The 18,918-nt window shown below is 48.6% G+C and overlaps 1 protein-coding gene across 1 annotated transcript in view; it reads right to left on the bottom strand.

Moving 5' to 3' along the window:
• Positions 1-18,918, bottom strand: part of DNAH8 (dynein axonemal heavy chain 8) — a 295,615-nt gene that overhangs the window by 61,129 nt on the left and 215,568 nt on the right. Inside the window, exons 72-77 of the mRNA XM_036248715.1 lie at positions 16,620-16,775; positions 14,920-15,102; positions 11,125-11,230; positions 9,077-9,329; positions 8,799-8,989; positions 2,552-2,673 (exon numbers count right to left, since the gene is read on the bottom strand). Coding sequence (XP_036104608.1) covers positions 2,552-2,673; positions 8,799-8,989; positions 9,077-9,329; positions 11,125-11,230; positions 14,920-15,102; positions 16,620-16,775 — 1,011 coding nt within the window. The remainder of the gene's footprint in view (positions 1-2,551; positions 2,674-8,798; positions 8,990-9,076; positions 9,330-11,124; positions 11,231-14,919; positions 15,103-16,619; positions 16,776-18,918) is intronic.

Raw genomic sequence — 18,918 nt, 5'->3', positions numbered from 1 at the left:
TGAGTACACAGCAGAGACTACGTGCCAGACCCAAGAGCTGTCCTCTTCCCTCTACTGTCCCCACTTTTTACTGAGGCAGCAAAAGGTTAAATAGCTGCCCGAAGTCCACAGTGTGCAAACAGTTCATCATGTAGGGTGCAGAGAGGGTGCAAATTAATAACAAAACAATGAACTCAATTGCTCCGACTTTGTCCCCGGGACTAAAAGGTGGAGGAGGATTTCCGAAATGTTTCACAGCTGCCATCTTCCTGGCTCTCCCTAGCTGGCTGCTCTCAGAGCATCTGCCCGGCAGGCAGCCAGCAGGCCTGGGTGCTGCTGTAGCCCCGCCTGCTGCACCGGAACCTGCGCACTGCTACCCACGGGCCCCCGCAGGCCTCCTCCACACTAGGGCTAGAGAGAGGGAGGCACAAGAAGAAAGAGGGTGTTAATTCCAGCCTTTGCAAAGTTTGACTCCACCACAACAGAGCTTCCAGGGGAGCTGCGTCTGTGATGTCAATGGAACAACGTCCAGCCCCGTGCTGCCCAACTCCATCTCCCTCTCCTTTTCCTGGCCCTCTCTGTTCGCAAAAACCCCTTCCAGGTCTTAAGCAGTTTGGCCTCAGATGCCAAGGCAGGGAGCTGCTGTCTGAGGCTATCTTTGTTTCAGTTGCTGACACCCACTCAGCTGGGAGACCGATCTCCTACTTCCTCCCTTCCTTCCCACCGCAGCCAACCCGAGGGCCACCTGACGGCAGGTGCCCAGGGACCTTCTGCCACTGGCCTCCCTCACGTCTGGCCCATCCGATGGTGTGAAAGGAGGTGGAGAGAAATGACTCATGCCGTCAGGGAGAGACTGCTCCCTTCTTTGGCTGTGACCCCGGGCAAGTACTGAGCCTCTTTGAATCTCAGATCTCTCAGCTGTAAAGCGGACCCACCCCACTTCCCTTGCAGAGGGCTGCTGGCACCCAGGACTCAGCCCGCAGTCCGAGTTAGAGCTGCCAGACTCTCCACCGCGGGTGCTCACAACCCAGCCGACAGGCAAACCACGGTGCAGATCCCCGTATCAGTGCACTCAGGAGCAGAGGGCCTGGGCTTTGGGTGACTTTTCCAGTGGTGCTTGAAGGTCTCCCTTACCCAGTCCCCAGGAGACAAGGACCCCCGCTTTTTTCAAAGTGTGTGTCTGAGCTAGGGGACTCGTCTGTGGCTGTCCTGCAAAGCAAAGCTTACTGTCCACCACAGATGGAATCGGGGACTTTATCCAATTGAGTCTGACCCAACCACGGCTGAATAGGTAAAGACTACATAGTGTTCCAGGAATACCACTAAATGGGTACTCACAGTTTATACAAGCAGGGGGGCAGGGGCGGGTAGGTGACCGAGGGGAAGGAATCACACAATGACAGCATGAGGCCTCTGCCAAGTTGTAGCCTACCTACCACCTCATCTGTCCATCACCAGCAACCACAAGAAAGATGACTGTCAGCGTCAACACTGGGATGCTGCAGGCCCTTCCTCAGTGACAAGCAGTTGTAGCCAATAGACCCCAGATATAAATACATATTCTGAGTCGCATAACTGTTTCCCAGTGAGAGTTGAATCGACAACTAATCCACAATATCAAATTTACATCTTCAAATAAGAAGAACAAGTAACAGTTGGACAGAGGGCTATCACAAGGAACCTGTCACAGATGCAGGCTGCATCTAGGAAACTTAAACAAGCTTCACCATTTTCAACATTATGCTGTTCAATTTTATATTTTCACCATTAAAATGATTATTTTATGTTTTAAAAATGTTAATACTTGTCTGAATGACTGGCAGTCATGCTGCTAACCTACCTCCAAAGGTTTGTTAGCACATCAGAAACGTCCTTTCTCTTGACTTGAAAGAAGACAATGAAATGTGCATGATAGATTTTTTCTAAAGGATCTCAATGCCTTAATGTGCCTCAAATTCAACTTGCACAAATTATTTAATCATAGCAGTAAAAATGTAAAAACACCAATAGTCTGCAATAAAAGGGTCCACCTACTCCTGGCCAGTGTGGCTGAGTGGTTAGAGGGCTGGCCCAAGCACCAAAAGGTCTCGGGTTCAATTCCTGAACAAGGGCATGTACCTGGGTTGCAAGTTCAACCCCTGGCCCCAGTCAGGGTGCATGCTGGCAGCACCCAATCGGCGTGTCTCACGTCGATGTTTCTCTCTTTCTCTCTCTGCCCTCTTCCTCCCTCTCTTCCACTCCCTCTGAAAACAGCAAGGGAAAAAAATATCCTTGGGTGAGGATTAACAAAAAAGGGGGGAGGGGGACCCACTGGTTCCAATTCTGACAGCAAGTCAAGCAGGCTCAGAATGACCCGTGCCCGGCACACAGAAGGAGAGGCGGCGCCTGCTCTGTGAAAGGTTCCTTGTGATGGCCCTCTGGCCGAAACCGCCCTGGAGAGCTGCGGAGCCTCAAGGCTGCAGCATTGTGTTGGCTCCTTTGTGCGAAGGACTAGTCAACAGGAGGCCCCAATTAAAATGGCCCTGGCGTGTTTGGGTGCACAGGCCTGTGCTTTTTGCCAGCCCCTTATTACCTGGTTCATAATTTCTGCGAATTGCGGGAGCTTGCTCAGCTCCACGAGGTTCAGCCAGGTCATGTCGAGGATCCAGCGGAAGGGTTTGGGAGGGCAGGCCTTCAGGTCCAGGGCTGCTCCCCCTGGGGACAGAGGCAGCAGAATCAGGTCAGCTCCTGCTTCATTTTTAGAAACGTTTTCCAAGTCAAAAAAACGAGATAACTACATTACAGAAAAAAAATGGGAAAATTGGAAAATAGTCACATTACAGAAAATGTGGTTATCCTTTTTTTGGTACATTTCCTTCAAGTCTTAGTGTCTTATTTACTGATTTATACCATCTTATAAAATACAGATGGTAATTCCTTCTCATTTTTCTCTGCAAAGAATTGTTTTCAGGTGGTTTGCCTTTGTATTTTTTTTTTTTTTTAACAATCTGAAATGTATAATTTTTATATCAATGAGTAGGCTGATCTTTTCATGTGTGATTTTTAAAAATCGCTTCTTAGTCAGTCATCACTCCTCCAGAAGTTTGATCTTCACTACTATTTGTTACCAAACCGAAAAGATGGGTGAACGGATAGATTGATATAATACAGCTGCAGGCTTACAGGGGTAACTAATGTTCAAATCACTTATTCGAGGAATAGTTAGTAAGCACCCTCTATGTCTCTGGCATATTCTGGGCACTGGGAATGAAGCAGAGAAAACCAAGCAAGGCCCCTGTTCTCGGGAATGTGAGGTACAGCAGGGGTGGGATTTTGAAGCAAACCAAAGTCAAACAAGCATACCCAACGTGACCATCTTCCACCCAGGCACGGTGACTATATTTACAATTTAAAAAATCCCTCTGTTGCATGTATTTAGTGATGTTTTATCATAACAATTCCAGCTCTGTTGTTTGTTTATTTATTTTTATCCTCACCCGAGGACATTTTTCCATTTTTTTATTCAGATAGAGTGGGAGGGAGAGAGAGAGAAACATCAACACGAAAGGGACACATCAAGTGGCTGCCACTCGCACGACCCAACCAGAGCCGGGAACAAACCGCAACCGAGGTACGTGCCCTTAGCGGAACTGAACCCGGGTCTCTCTGGACCGCAGGCCAACGCTCTAACCACTGAGCCTAACTGGCCAGGGCTCCAGCTCTGTTGTTTTTTTTTGTTTTTTTTATCCTCACCCGAGGACATTTTTCCATTTTTTGTACAGATAGAGTGGGAGGGAGAGAGAGGAAGAGATAGAGAGAGAGAAACATCGATGTGAAAGGGACACATCGAGTGGCTGCCACCGCACGACCAACCAGGGCCGGGGACAAACTGCAACCGAAGTACGTGCCCTTAGCGGGAACCGAACCTGGGTCTCTCCGGACCGCAGGCCGACACTCTAACCATTGAGCCAAACCGGCCAGGGCCAGCTCTGTTGTTTAATTCCGATTCTGCAAAACAGTGATTCTGGAACCTTTAAATCCCATTATCCCCCTGCAGAACTCATGGAATCCCCACACTTCATCTATCAACCCTTGGGCAGAAGGGGGGTGGGGGGACTACAGGACTCCGTTCTCTGCTCCAGCATCTTCCTGAGTACTAAGTACAAAGTACGAAGCACTCCTCTCCTGTCCCCCTCCCCTGGGCCGGTGACTCAGGTGCCACCACACCTGCCCCTGGAGACGGTGTACCCTTCCTCACCCCTGCCCCCCGCACCCACGGAGGCAGAAAACCGACTCTGCACCGGTCCTGCTAACACCGAGTTTCCTGGGGGAGCAACCACGAGAGTCGCCTGCAGACTAAGGGATTCTGCTTCTCCGACACAGACGAAGCCATCCCTTTTCTTCCTGGTTGTTTCCAGAACAAATGTGTTCAAAGGACTGCCAGCCTCTAAGATGTCAGCAGAGGCCCCTGAGGCTGCAGCAGTTTCCCAGGATGTTGAGACCTCAGCCAACCCGACCAGCCGCAGCCCGCCCCGCAAATGCCCTGGCGCCGCACGCGCTAGCTGCGTACATTGGGACAAAGAACTCCATTGCCCGGTTTCCTCTGTCACGTGGGCGCAATGATGGAGCCCACCAGCTCGGTTGCTGTGAAGATTAAACACGTTTCTGTGTGTAGAAAGCTTAGGACAGTCCTGGTCCACAGGAAAAGCTATGTAATCATTAGCTGTGATTTTGACATGAACTCTCTCTCTGCTTCAGAACTCGGGTCCCATCCCACCCGGAAGGCAAGAGCGCACCCTCTCAGGTGTCTTTAGTTCATGGTTTACGACAAAAGAAAGATGGGATGTTTCTAAAATAACTAGGCAGGGAAAACAGGTGTATCAATTACTCTATAATGCAAGACTGCCCCCGGTACCTATTTCATTTTTCAAAGTGTTCTGACATCCTCCGTTGAAACAGAAAGTCAAAGGCACCTTCCAAATTTTGCAGAAAACAAGTAGGAATTGATGCAAAGGGACAGTCATTCTTGGGAAATCAAACATTTCTGCTGTGATAAATAAGTCTTTCTTCCTTCCCCTGCAAGCACTGAGTTCAAAATGATATATATGAATGATCTAGGGACATATTTGTTAACTTTGTAAGAACCGTTAAAAACAAAGTCATACTATCTTTTAAAAAATAATTTGGTCAGAATGTGAGTCAGTTTAAAACTAATACAAACTGTACAATAAACCAGCTTTGGATGGTTTTAAAAAAAAACAACACACTTCTTTTACTGCTGAGCTCACTGTACTTTTGCCAATCACCTATCATACAATCCCAAATTAATCTTCCTAAAGCACTGCTCTGCTCATGCTACTTCCTGCTCATAAAGCATTCGATGGCTCCCTAGTGCCCACTAAATTAAATCCAAACTCCTCTCACTGGCTTTCCCGGCCCAGTACAATCTGGTTCTCCCTGACTCTCAGTTTGATGAAATGGGATCGCAGATGTGGTCTCAGCACAGCCCAGATGTGCAGCCTTCTTTATTTCCCTGTGTCAAATTTAATTATCCTCACAGATTCCTTCCCCACCGTGTTGCTGTGGTTCTCAGCCTCCTCATTTACACACCTGGTCTCACAGAATCCCGTCTCTCTCAGGCAAGCGCTCTGGTTCGGCTGGGTGTGCTGGGTGGGGAGAGGTGAACGGGGGTGTATTGCGTCTAGATAGGGAGGGTGCCTCAGAACTGCATGACCCCTGGTCTCTCTGTGTCCTGCACTGTCTCCTCTGCGCACATCCTGTCTGACCTACAGGCACACGGGGCCGTTATCCAGAGAGACTGGTCCTGTCTGCAGGTAAAGGCCCCTGCTCTGCAGCCTCTTGGTTTATAGCCCAGGCCTCTGGTGTGTACCAGCCCCCTCGCTGTTTCCACGTCCACGCAGCTGCTTGCCCACCACACACCATCGGCTAGCTGCTCCCTCCAGCAGCGCCGCAGAGCCGCTTCCACGCTGCGAGGGACTCTGGGCAGGGCGCAGGGCGTCTTCTGTCTGGATGCCTCTGGAGCACCCTCCTCTCCCACCTCCTCCTTCCTCTGACACCTTCATCCTTCCCTTGACCTACTGTGGACCAAGGGGCCAGGTTTCCTGCTTTTTTCTAGGTCACGTCTGTCTCCTTCCCAGGGGTCATTTTAGCAGGTGGGATGCAGGAAGCAAAGCTTGCTCACCAACGAGGAGAAATCCATAAGTATACGTCCCATCCCACGTATACCCCACAGATGGCGGGCTTTCCTAGGCTGTGAGGCCCAGTTTGCCTCCACTGCTGCCCAGATGCCCACACATTCCAGTGTACCCCTCCCCCCACAGCCCAGCTCCCCAAAGACTGAGGCTGCGGCCCCAAGGCCACGTGACAGCTTCCAGGGGCCTGAAGCGAGTCAAAGTAGCTTCTAGATTTGGGAAATCCAGGCTCGGTATATATAAATGTCACAGAGACCACATACGCCTGGACCCTCCTCTGCAGAGCCTGCCCGGTCTCTCCAGGTGGCACCCACCCTTCCCCCAGGCCCCACGGCCTCTCTGGGATCACACTGCTGTCGGTGCGAGTCCGGTGTCCCCGTGCTCCCAGTCCTGCGCTGGCCTGACCGCACCGCGCCGTCCTGCCCTGCTTCAGTGGAGCCGCCAGCTCCTCCGGGTGCTCTAGGGGTGAGAGCAAACACAACCGGGTGGCGCACTCCGGTGTCCACTGAGCAGCGCAGACATTGAGGGCAGGTGCTAGGTGTGCAGGTCCACAGTGAGGAGCCGTGAGAGGTGTCTGAGTGAGGACGGGCGTGAGCGGAAGTCCCAGGGCTCGCTCTGGTGAGGGGGGGGCGGACAGGGTGCGAGACGGAGGCCGGAGCAGGGGCAGCGGGACGGGGAAGGTGCCGGGCTCAGGAAACACTGAGAAATGCCAGGGCGCAGCTGTTTACTGGAGTGGGGAACGAAGGGAAGATGATAAAGAGTCAAAGAAGACGTTTCAGTGATTATGCAGAACTGTTCGCTAAGTTTCTTGACCGGCAATCGAACCCGGATCTGAGGAAGAAATCAACCAGAGGAAGGAGAACGAGAGGACTAGGTCACGGTCACTGCCTGGCGAGGAGGGTAAAAGTGCGTCGGGTCCTCTCACCTTGCAGAGTGAACTTGGAAATGCTCTGCATCTTCTGTCTAGATGATCTCTCTGTCCCAGGGCCTTGGTGTTACGTCTATGCCCTGCCTTTGTGCTGTCTGACTTCTACATGGTCTGTCCTACCCTGTCCAACGTGGCCGTGTCGTCACCAAGGCCACGGAACACGCAGCCCCTCCTCCCAGCACAGGGGAGAGCTGCACCCCCTGCTCTCTTCCAAGTTAGATGTGGCCACAGGTCTTGCTCTGGGTAATGAAATGTGAGCGGAAGTGACACGTGTCTCTTATGGGGTAACTTTTAAGAGCCAGCACACAATTTGCCACGTCCCGTCCCTCTGCCACAGTAATTCCGAAAGCAGTCTGGATTCCTGGCGACCGCAACAAGCCTGTGGGAGAGCGCGGGGGAGAAGTCTGCCTTTGCTGCGTGGGCCACTGACATCTGGAGATTGTTTTCACAGCCACAAAACCGAGCCTCTGCCGACTGAAAGCAGGTCCCAGAGTCACATTCATTGTCCCTACTCTGACACTCCTAAACTAGCTCCTCCTTCCACCAAGCAGACCGGAAATCTCTGCACAGACCAGAAGCCAAATTTCTGACCCCTCTTGGCTCTGATCCAGTCCAGGAATGCCTTGCCTATGGGGGGAGAGGGCATATAGTAGGCTCCCTTGATCCTCTTTTCTCTAGTCCTACACCTGTCTGCCAGAGCAACCTCCTGGACAACGAAAGGCTCCTAAAGGACCGCATCACCACCCTCCAGCACCTGGCTTCTCGCTAGATCAGGAAGCCCCCTCTGGGAATCCTGGCTCACCAGTTTGCGTTCTCCACTCCTGCCTTTCCTCACGCTCTGTCTCTACCTGTGCTTCGGGGCCATTTCAAATGCCACTTTCTTGGGGGGCGGGGGGCAGCCAGAAAATGATTTATTAAACTATATGTAAAGAGCAAAACACATAAAGAAAAGACTGAAACCTTTCTCCATGTATCAAATAATCTGAAAAATCCACAGCCTAACCTGCAAAGGTGTATTTTCCAAGGAGCTTTTATCGGTCTCGCCAAGCACACGTAAGCTCTCCCTCCTTTTAAACCCGACGCTTATCACACTTAGGTTATTCTGCCTCATTTTGCAGTTATTTTTAAAGTTATTTTTACCCCCAATATGAGACTGTTATTTCTCTTAAAACAATGTCTGGTTTATCTTTGTGTCCCAAACACTAGTATGCTCGGTTTGCATAGCATGTGCTCAGTAAATACTTGTTTACTGAGTCGAATGAAAGTACTTTTGTCTTCATTATTACTTGACCACGGGGAGACGCGATGAGCGGGATTAACTTTGAATGTGAATGCAAGTGTCACCGTTTTTACAGCCTCGGAAGTCCTTACACAACCTTGCCCAGGACCTGCCCCCCGCACGGGAGAGCTCAGGACCGGCATCACTTCGCCGCCCTCCGGCGTCAGGGTCCCCTGACACGGGCTGCAACGGCCAAGCTTTTCTTAACTACACAACTGAAAGCCACCGAGTGAACGCAGACCTCAGATCAGCTGCCTTGAGCGGACAGAGCGCGGTAACAGGAGTCGGGAAGGAAGGGCACACGCACATCACTTTCCTTAGAACACAACTGCTCTCCCGTGTGGTAACACGGAGTCCACAGCACACAGGCAGCGGCCATGAGCAGTACCCCTACACCACACCCCCGGTCCAAACCCTTCACCTTTGATGAGCGCCTGGAACTCTCGGTGCTTCACCATCCCTCTCTGGAGGTCGATCTTCAAGGTCATGAGCAGCACAAAGAGGAACTTGTGGTTTTCGTACAGGCCTCTGACCGAGTACGTGAAAACCTCGAAGGTCAGGTACTCGATGATATTTGTAATTCTCTTTTGAGGGAGCGGAGACTTCTCAGATCTGCAATACATTTCAAAAAGCAAAGAAGTGGGAATACAAAGCAACATTTGAAGTTACTGCTCTGGGGGGGAGGGAACCGAGGCCCACCTGGCCATGGACTGGTCAAATAACTTCAAGAACTGGGCCAGGGAGGTCTGGTACATGATGTTGACCATGCTCATCTCGGTGATGAGGAAGTAGAGGATGCTCCCGCGGGTGGCCGCAGGCCGGAACTCCTCCTGAGCCATGTTGATCTTGATCTCCGTTTCCGCCGCCACGTGCAGCTTCTCGCTCACCTCGGCTGCTGTCAGCTTGGTGGTTCGGAGGACGCCGATGAGAGACTCGTCGTCTACCAAGGAGCCTAAAATCAAACAGGAAGTGTGCAGAAACTCTAGAGCACGGGTGGAAAACTGGTGCGTCCGATTAGAAATCACCCAATAATTTTCAACGCCACTTGTTCGGAGCCCACAGGGTAGAAGGTAGAAGTGCAGAATCTTTACTTTATATATATATATATATATATATCCCGAGGACATTTTCCCATTTTTTGTTCAGACAGAGTGGGAGGGAGGGAAAGAGAGAGAGAGAGAGAGAGAGAGAGAGAGAAACATCGACGTGAAAGGGACCATCGAGTGGCTGCCTCCCGCATGACCCAACCAGGGCCGGGGACAAACTGCAACTGAGGTACGTGCCCTTAAGAAGTGCAGAATCTTAAGGCCCCGGAGGCTTCCAGTCCAACCACCATCCAGTGCCTGAGTCCTTCCCAGCGTTCCTGCAGGGCTGGTCCCTCCCGCGGCCTGGACACCTGCATTCCCAAGGCAGCCCCCTCCCAGGGGTTCCAGCTGTTCCTTCTGTGAATGGCTGTCTCCTCCATCACCACCCCAATGGCCCCCCTCACAGTGTCACCGCTCGTCCGCCCAGCTGGGCTCACAGGGCGCAGACCCGAATGCTCCCCAGCACCTTGCGGGTGCACGGCGCAGGCGCTGCTCCTGCTCGAGCAGAACGGTCCTGCCTCCGGCGAAAGTGTCTCACCAGGAGAAGGACCCCACTTTTACTTTTAGTTTCACCCTTCACTGTTGAAGTAACTATAGAAGTAACACGTCTGTGACAGCAAATCCAGTTTTAAGATTCGAAAAGACACTGGACGTGCTGAGCTGCTGGCCATGGTGTCTGCAGGCAGCAGTGCGCTGGCCTAGTCTCAGTTTCAGGGTGGGCCGTGCTGCGGGTGCGAGCCACTCCGAGGGGCCTGCTAGGCCCACTGCAGAGGTCCACACTGCCTTAACCCACAGGATGAGACCTTGAGCCAGCACACCCTTGGCTGGGGCAGGGGAGGAGCCCTCGCGATCTCTGCTAATATTCAGAGGTATCCGATTGGTGGGAGAACTCACTGCGCCAGGAGACAGACGCTTCTCTGGCACAGGTACGAAATCCAGGCAGATAAAAGGACTTTGACCTCGAGGTCACCTTAAGGTAGTTGTGAAAGGTTCAGATTGTTTTAATCCAAGGAGTAAAGTGCTGCTGGTAAGCATCCATCATTAGACTTCCAACATGGCAGAAATTCCACTGCAGTGAGCTGCCTACTATGAAACACTGGCGTCTGTTGATGTTACCTCCTTGGGATAAAATGTGTTCACATGTTCAGAGAGAGCACCTCCCCGAATCAGGCTGTGGTGTGACGATCTGGCTGCCCAGAGGAGAGCCTGACGCTGGCCTCTAAGCCGGGGGTCAATCGGATGAAGAGCAAGCTGGGCCCCGGGTGCCAAGCGCCTCCACCACAGATGCACACCTCACAACCCGCGGTGGTAACTTCCAGCACCAACTGAGAGAGTCCCTCTACCACACCTAGATGGGGCACGTTCACTTCCTGTGGGTGAGCAAATTAGCCTATTACGAGTTACCTGGCTCTTTCGGGAGCTTTCTTGTTCTCGGGAGAGAGCAATTACATCAAGAAAACAGTGTTATTCTCAGATGCTCAGACCCTGTTTGCTGATTCGAAAATCAGATTCTCTGTGGTCCCTGTTTAATGTCCACACGGAAAGCTCCTCACTTGTTAACCCAACCATTCCTAACATCTGCAATCATGGGGGCCACTGAAAACAGGGTACAAGAAATCCTTACTCGGAACCCATTCTGACTGTGTCTTGATAACACAGTACCTTTTGTGGCACTTAATTTGTAGAGGAGGTTGTCTTCAAGTTCTTTCATCTTCCGCTTGTTAAAGGTCACATCCTCCATAAGTTTAACCCTCTCAGACTCGAGCTCCTGTTACAAAGAAGCACAGAACAACATCAGAATGTTACCCGTTATTACGGCAAACCCAATTTACTAGTGTTTATTATCAATTTTTGAAAGTTCAACCCAAAGTGACTTTTGAATAACAAGAAATTACTATCATTAGTCAAACCTATCTTTTTGTATTTTTGTTTCTCTGGACAGTTTTTGTAAAATTATGCCCAGTAGCATTAAGGCTCCATAACACTTACACTAGCATGCATGACATTACTCTGCTAAAACAATTTTGCCCACTTATCTCCGGTTCTCTTTCCAGCTCTCAGTTTATTTAAATTTGAATGTCCCAACTCTTGGCCCTGTTCCCACATTGCCTCTGGGAGAAATGCTAACTTTATTTGCAGTCCGAAGTGGTAGAAACAAAGAAATTTATTATCAAGAAGCCACGAGGCAGCCCACGCCAAATGCGAGCTCTTCACCTGGAATCTGCCTAGAGGAATTCCAGGTACCTGACTTGGCATGGCCAGTTACCAGGTCAAATCCACTTTCCGTCATTTTGCAGCTCCTTCTACCAGAGGAGCTAAATCGGCTGTTTGGGAGGTATTTTTTTTCCTACATAAATTGTGTATTTTTTTAATTACATTTTGAAAAATGTCAACCTTTCAGTAAAGTTGCAACGAACTCTCATAAACTTGTCACCTAGATTCACCAAATAACATATGGCTTTATCACTATTTTTCTATATGTGATATTTATTATCATTATTGTTATTATCGTTATTGCTGAACCATTTGCTCATGTTATGACCCTTTATCCCTAAACACTTTAGTAAATCACCTAAACTCCAAGACATTTTCTTACACAACCACAGTGCAATTTTCAAACTCAGGGAATTTAACACGGATATAATACTCTTGGCTAAATATAAAGTAAACTGAAATAGTCTCAATAGCATTCTTTATAGCACTTTTTTTCTGATCTTTTACATAATCACATCTTGCACACAGAATTGTGTTAAGAGGTGTTTTTAGCCCAGCCGGTGTGGCTCAGAGGATTGAGCGTTGTCCCATGGACTGAGAGGTCCCGGTTCGATTCCTGGTCAGGGCACATGCCCCAGTTGCAGGTTTGATCCCCAGTAGGAGGCGTGCAGGAGGCAGCCAATCAATGTTTTTCTCTCACATCGATGTTTCTCTCTCGCTCTCAAAAATCAATAAAAACATTTTAATAAGAGGTGGTTTAAAACTACTTATTGTGAAAGTTTCTTGAAAAACAGCTTCAGAAATTCCACCACTTTTAGAAGGTCTTCCTAAACCAGTCCATCAATCAAAAGCCACAGCACATACTCTGGCCATTTTTGCTCAGTGGTTAGAGCATCAGTCTGCACACAGAAGAGTCATGGGTTAGATTCCCAGGCAAGGGCATGTACCTGGGTTGCAGGTTTGATCCCCAGCCCTGGTTGGAGTTGTGCAGGAGAGGCAACCAATCAATGCATCCCTCTCATACTGATAGTTCGCTATCTCTCTCCCCAAATTCCTCCCTTTCACTCTCTCTAAAATTCAATGAAAAAAATATCCTCAGGTGAGGATTAACAACAACAACAAAAAAGCCACAGCACAGTATCCATCTGTATATCTACTACGGCACATGTCACAATCTGTGTATAGCTCATGTCCCTCCAATTCCACTCCGTACATCGAAGGGCAGGAACTTGTCCTATTCATTCTTGTGTTCTTGACAACACTTATCTCAAGGTTTTGCAGAGAATGGACTTAACCCAATGAATATTTGTTATACTGAAGTGTGCTGAATTTAGTTCATCGATTTCTTTTACATCTGAGCATCCAGAAATATTAACTCCAAATAGTTCCCCAATATGGTGTGCACAGCTAGTTACTGGCAGAGAAAGCCCAATACCCTTGTTCTCCAGCTCCAAGACCAGTGTACAAGTGCACATTACCACTGCACTATTGGGTTTGCGGTACGTATTTGACGGGGTAGCAATGGAGATCATGGCTGTGTTTGCAGGGGAACGGTTAATGGATTGTTTTCACTGAAATAGTCACCCCTGGGTGGCAGTATAGGAACACATGGACAAAACGAATTCCCATTACCTTCCTTTTCAGTGTGATATGGAAAAGCAAGCGTCATGGCATAGTGGATGCCTGTGAGCTTTCAAGCATGGCCTGTCAAGTTCACCCACGAGTCTGGCAGGTAGACATTCTGTGTGCTCTCTAAGGTGAAGACCCTATTCTCTCGGGTCTCCACTTGTCCATCTGTAAAACGGGGTGTCAGAGCAGGACTGTTAGGAGGGTTAAACGTTAAGGTCAGGATGGCCTCCTGCAGATTACGTGTGCATTTTGGGTTTTCCCAGCAAGGCTGGTGTGAGCATCTTAGTGTAGCACTTGAAGAGGAAGCGAAGGCCTATAAGAATGGGTGTGGGGTGCTAGGGGGACGTGGAATGTAGCCCGCCTTAGACGGTGGAGGGGCTGCTTTCAGAAGGCAACACAGCCTGCATGGGGGTCCTGACCAGTGAGGAGTCACCCCAGAGCAGACCACCAGCACCAGGCAGACCACACGGGAAGGACTAGTTTTTAAGAGTTGACACCATGAGGCCCTAAGAGGTGATGGAGATGGTGAACCGAGGGCCCATGCTCTCTCTGCCTGGCTGTGGAAGTGGAATGGAGTCTCCTTCCGGATCGCACGAGCCCTGGGTTGTGTGTTGGAGCAGCTAGTGAGACTGGAGGCCGGGCTGTGCCCCTTCACTTCACCAGACGGGCTGCCCAGGGCCTGCACCAAGCGGACCATCTCTCTGAACTAGGCGGGGTTCACTTCTGGTTCGCTGTCTCTCTATAGCTTTGGTGTCAGCATCACTCCTCCTGTTTCTGAATGTTTCCTCTGTGTTCTTGTCCATCTATTCAGATCTTGTCTCCCCCTTTCCTTGTCCCGCCTTCTGTCTTTCATTTCCTCGCCCTTCCGTGGTAAGTCTCTCCGGTCTCACTACTTCTAATTTTGCCTTTTCCCTGGACCCTTAGTACTAGAATTAATTACAGAAGAAAATATAAACTTTCTTTAAATTTATGCAAATATATTTTGTATGTGCAAATACATACAATTATATTTTACGTATAACATTTAATATTTTCTGAAAGTTATTCTAACAGTTCAAACTTGTATCGATCTCTTAGAACGATCCAGTTGGAAGTTGTCTGTTGTTTTATTAGAACCCTTAATTGTACTTAAATAAGTTCCCTGCTTTAGTACAGATTTTATTTAATTAAAATTAAAGTATGGCTCCCTAGATTCTTAGATTATAGTAGTTGAAACTACTACAGTGGTACTAATACTCATTCAGAGCAATTTCTTTCTCTCCGGGATCATTTATTTATTGAATTTTTCAGGTACACCCACGACCATCCATCCATAGAACTACAGAGATGAAAGTCAACATACCCAAAGGTTTAAAGACAGATGTAGGAAGTGGAAATAGGGTGTGTGTGTGTGTGTGTGTGTGTGTGTGTGTGTGTGTTTGAAGTTGGAGGAGAGGTGAGTTAGTTACATGATTTCTTGACAGGACTTGAGACTGCAAAACAAATATTTATGTCAACAAAGGTAAATAGGATTTACTTTATTTTTTCTTCTCCATATACTTAACAATTTCTCAGTGCAGTTTAAAGGTTTATTATAGTTTAAGTCAAAGTTCTTTACCTTGAGAGCTGTATTACCTGTTTCTCTGTTAGAATCACTCTCCTTAGTAACTGGTTCTCAAGTCCTTTCATGGTAACGGTGAAATCAATGACTGATGTTTTAGCGTTGATCTCAGGGGTAAAGGCGGGGTTCGGTAACTTTGTAGTGATATAAAGTTTAAATGTATCCATGATGTCACATTCCTTATCCCCAACTTTCACCTACATCAATTCAAATATAAAGTTTAAAAAAGCTTGAAGGACAGGACAGGAATACAGGTTCAATTTAGGAAATAATTTACCCAAGGTCAGTGCTGTGAAACTGGAAGGAGTTGCAAAGGAAAGTCGCAAAATTTTAATCACTGATCTTACAGAATAAAGCCTGTCCCTTTAGAATGATTCAGATTTGTGGTCCTGCTTGAAGATGTTTTTAGCTGTGATACCAAGCAAATTAAATTCAAAAATGTATTCAAAACAAATGTTGAATAAAGAAAAACTCAGTTAAAGATTTGACTGTTCTTTTTTCCACTTGAGAAAATTGTTTCCTACTTGGGAAAGTTGTCTTGTTTATAGACTGTATCATTTCTTTTTCTATTTCAGTCATATCTGAAGCATATTTAACAACAGAGAGGGTTAACAAAATTTTCAAAGAAAAAAAAATGCCAACTTATTTTTCCTACTTAGCAACAGAAAAGGTTCATGAGATTTTCAAAGAAAAAAAACAAATACCAACATATTTTCCCAGAAAGATGACATTTATCTTAAACACTACAATAAAAAAAAACAAACAGCAGGTTTTGCTGTCTAAAAGTCAGGTGGAAATGATAACATTTTAAACGACTTAAAATTTTAATTAACCCTAATCCTGCATGTGATTAGAAACCCCATCCTGAGGACTGGCCCCTCCAAGCAGCATGCCTTCACACTGCGGGTACGAATCGGGGGTCTTTCAAAAGACCTTCGGGAACGGCAATTCTGCAACCTGCTTTGGCATATCCATCACAGCATACAGGAGAATTCACATTATGAAGACATTTTTTTCTAAATAAATCTCTTTGTTTAATGAGAAAAATCTGTATTCTCTACTTATTCACTGATGTTCATAAAATGAAGTTGTCCAAAGCAAAAAACAACAAAAACTCAACCAGAAATTGTCATTCATCAAAATAAAAATAAAACAAAACAAAAAACAAAGAAGTCTAAAAGTAGAAAACAACATCAATGCAAAAAGAGACACATTCTGAAAACAATTATAACCAACAATCAGGAACACAATTCCATAGCTTCCAGCAAAGTCCATGAATTCAGACTGAAAGTTAATAAAGAGAGAAATGAACAAATCAATGTCCATAGACTTTATTAAAATGCCACTTTCTCCAGTGGAATACAGGTTTTATTGCATAGATGTATATATGGCTTGCAAAACCAATTTTCTTGGAGTTGCTAAAATATGTACTTTGTGTGTAACACTCATATTTTATATTTTGACCAGACAATGTCCTTCCTTAATATATTGTTTAGTTTCAGCGGAACGGCTGCTCCTACCAAGGCGTTGCCCTCCCCCTGCACTGTTTATATACCATACATTTTTAAAGGAAACACTGGGTATGAGCTTGGGAATTACTTTTTCCTGGATACCAAATGCCTGAAAGAAACTGCCATACTGCTATGCTCAAAAAGATAAGTAGATGTCACCATTGTTCTTTCTTCCTTTCTTTTGTGTCTTTTTCAAAGCTCACCTTGAAAGTGGAGCCTGATTTGATGAAATTCTTTTCTAACACATTATCCAGGGCCGGGTCCAGCTCTTCACGAATGTCCTCAATGAGAAGGGGTCGGCCCAAGGAAAGGCTGTCCTCCAGGTGGGTGCGGAAATATTTATGGTTCAGAGATGTCACCTGGAAATGAGGAATTCATGACTCTATAAATGTCGCAAGGAATGTGCCTCTCCCTCAGTGGGAACCAAGAGTTGACTAAGAATTCTGAAGGCTTTATGGGAAGCCTTGTTTACAGAAATAAAAGCAGCAAGCATAAGTTAATTTCCAGAACGGTGGTGGGAGCCACGGGGTGTAGCAGACTCGGTGATGGGAGGGGAGGAAGCAAGCTCCGCCCCCGGCTGGAAGGGTGGTGATCAAGGTGGTCCTTTTGAACTCACATAGCCACGGTCACTCAGAGAAAGCACAGTAACTTACTTGCATTTGTGTGATACTCAGTTACCTGCTCAAGATGCCTGTGAGATGAATGAGTGACTTAAAAAGAAATAATAAAGAAGCATAAGATTGTCAGAAATGATATATTGAGTCAAACCAAGTGTCCATCCATGGATTTTAACAGGGGCACAATGGAGGAATATGATAGCTATTCACTATAAGACCAATCTCAAAGACTATACACTCACTCTTTACATTCTTGTAAAATTTAAAGAATATTCTCAAAAAATATAAGAAAACCATTTTAATTAGAATTCTGAACTCCTGGTAGACTCCCCCATTTGTAGATCAATGTTTATTATTAGTTGGAATAGACACCCTGGGCTGGTTGACCTTTGCACAAACTAATTGGCTTTGAACTCTTACTTCTCCTCTGATCCTCCCCTGGCCTAAGTGTGAGGATTCCCAGAGATTCGGTACTCGAGGCCATCTCCCTACAGTCCGCCCTCCGACCTCCTTACAGTCCGCCCTCCGACCTCCTTACAGTCCGCCCTCCGACCTCCTTACAGTCGCCCTCCATCTCCTTACAGTCCGCCCTCCGACCTCCTTATAGTCCGCCCTCCATCTCCTTACAGTCCGCCCTCCAACCTTACAGTTCGCCCTCCGACCTCCTTACAGTCCGCCCTCCATCTCCTTACAGTCCGCCCTCCGACCTCCTTACAGTCCGCCCTCCATCTCCTTACAGTCCGCCCTCCGACCTCCTTACAGTCCGCCCTCCGACCTCCTTACAGTCCGCCCTCCATCTCCTTACAGTCCGCCCTCCGAACTCCTTACAGTCCGCCCTCCATCTCCTTACAGTCCGCCCCCTGACCTCCTTACAGTCCACCCTCCATCTCCTTACAGTCCGCCCTCCATCTCCTTACAGTCCGCCCTCCGACCTCCCTACAGTCCGCCCTCCGACCTCCTTACAGTCCGCCCTCCATCTCCTTACAGTCCACCCCCTGACCTCCTTACAGTCCGCCCTCCATCTCCTTACAGTCCGCCCTCCGACCTCCCTACAGTCCGCCCTCCATCTCCTTACAGTCCGCCCTCCGACCTTACAGTCCGCCCTCCATCTCCTTACAGTCCGCCCTCCGACCTCCCTACAGTCCGCCCTCCATCTCCTTACAGTCCGCCTTCCGACCTTACAGTCCGCCCTCCATCTCCTTACAGTCCGCCCTCCGACCTTACAGTCCGCCCTCCATCTCCTTACAGTCCGCCCTCCGACCTTACAGTCCGCCCTCCATCTCCTTACAGTCCGCCCTCTGACCTCCCTACAGTCCGCCCTCCATCTCCTTACAGTCCGCCCTCCATCTTCTTACAGTCCGCCCTCCGACCTCCCTACAGTCCGCCCTCCGACCTTACAGTCCGCCCTCCATCTCCTTACAGTCCGCCCTCCGACCTTACAGTCCGCCCTCCATCTCCTTACAGTCCGCCCTCCGACCTTACAGTCCGCCCTCCATCTCCTTACAGTCCACCCTCCATCTCCTTACAGTCCGCCCTCCGACCTTACAGTCCGCCCTCCATCTCCTTACAGTCCGCCCTCCGACCTTACAGTCCGCCCTCCATCTCCTTACAGTCCGCCCTCCGACCTCCCTACAGTCCGCCCTCCATCTCCTTACAGTCCGCCCTCCATCTCCTTACAGTCCGCCCTCCGACCTCCCTACAGTCCGCCCTCCATCTCCTTACAGTCCGCCCTCCATCTCCTTACAGTCCGCCCTCCGACCTCCTTACAGTCCGCCCTCCGACCTCCTTACAGTCCGCCCTCCATCTCCTTACAGTCCGCCCTCCACCTCCTTACAGTCCGCCCCCCGACCTTACAGTCCGCCCTCCATCTCCTTACAGTCCGCCC

Source organism: Molossus molossus, unplaced genomic scaffold (assembly GCF_014108415.1).
Source record: "Molossus molossus isolate mMolMol1 unplaced genomic scaffold, mMolMol1.p scaffold_m16_p_8, whole genome shotgun sequence".
Lineage (NCBI taxonomy): Eukaryota > Metazoa > Chordata > Mammalia > Chiroptera > Molossidae > Molossus > Molossus molossus.
The sequence above is the reverse complement of the archived record's forward strand: the minus strand, read 5'-3'. Positions and strand labels throughout refer to the sequence as shown.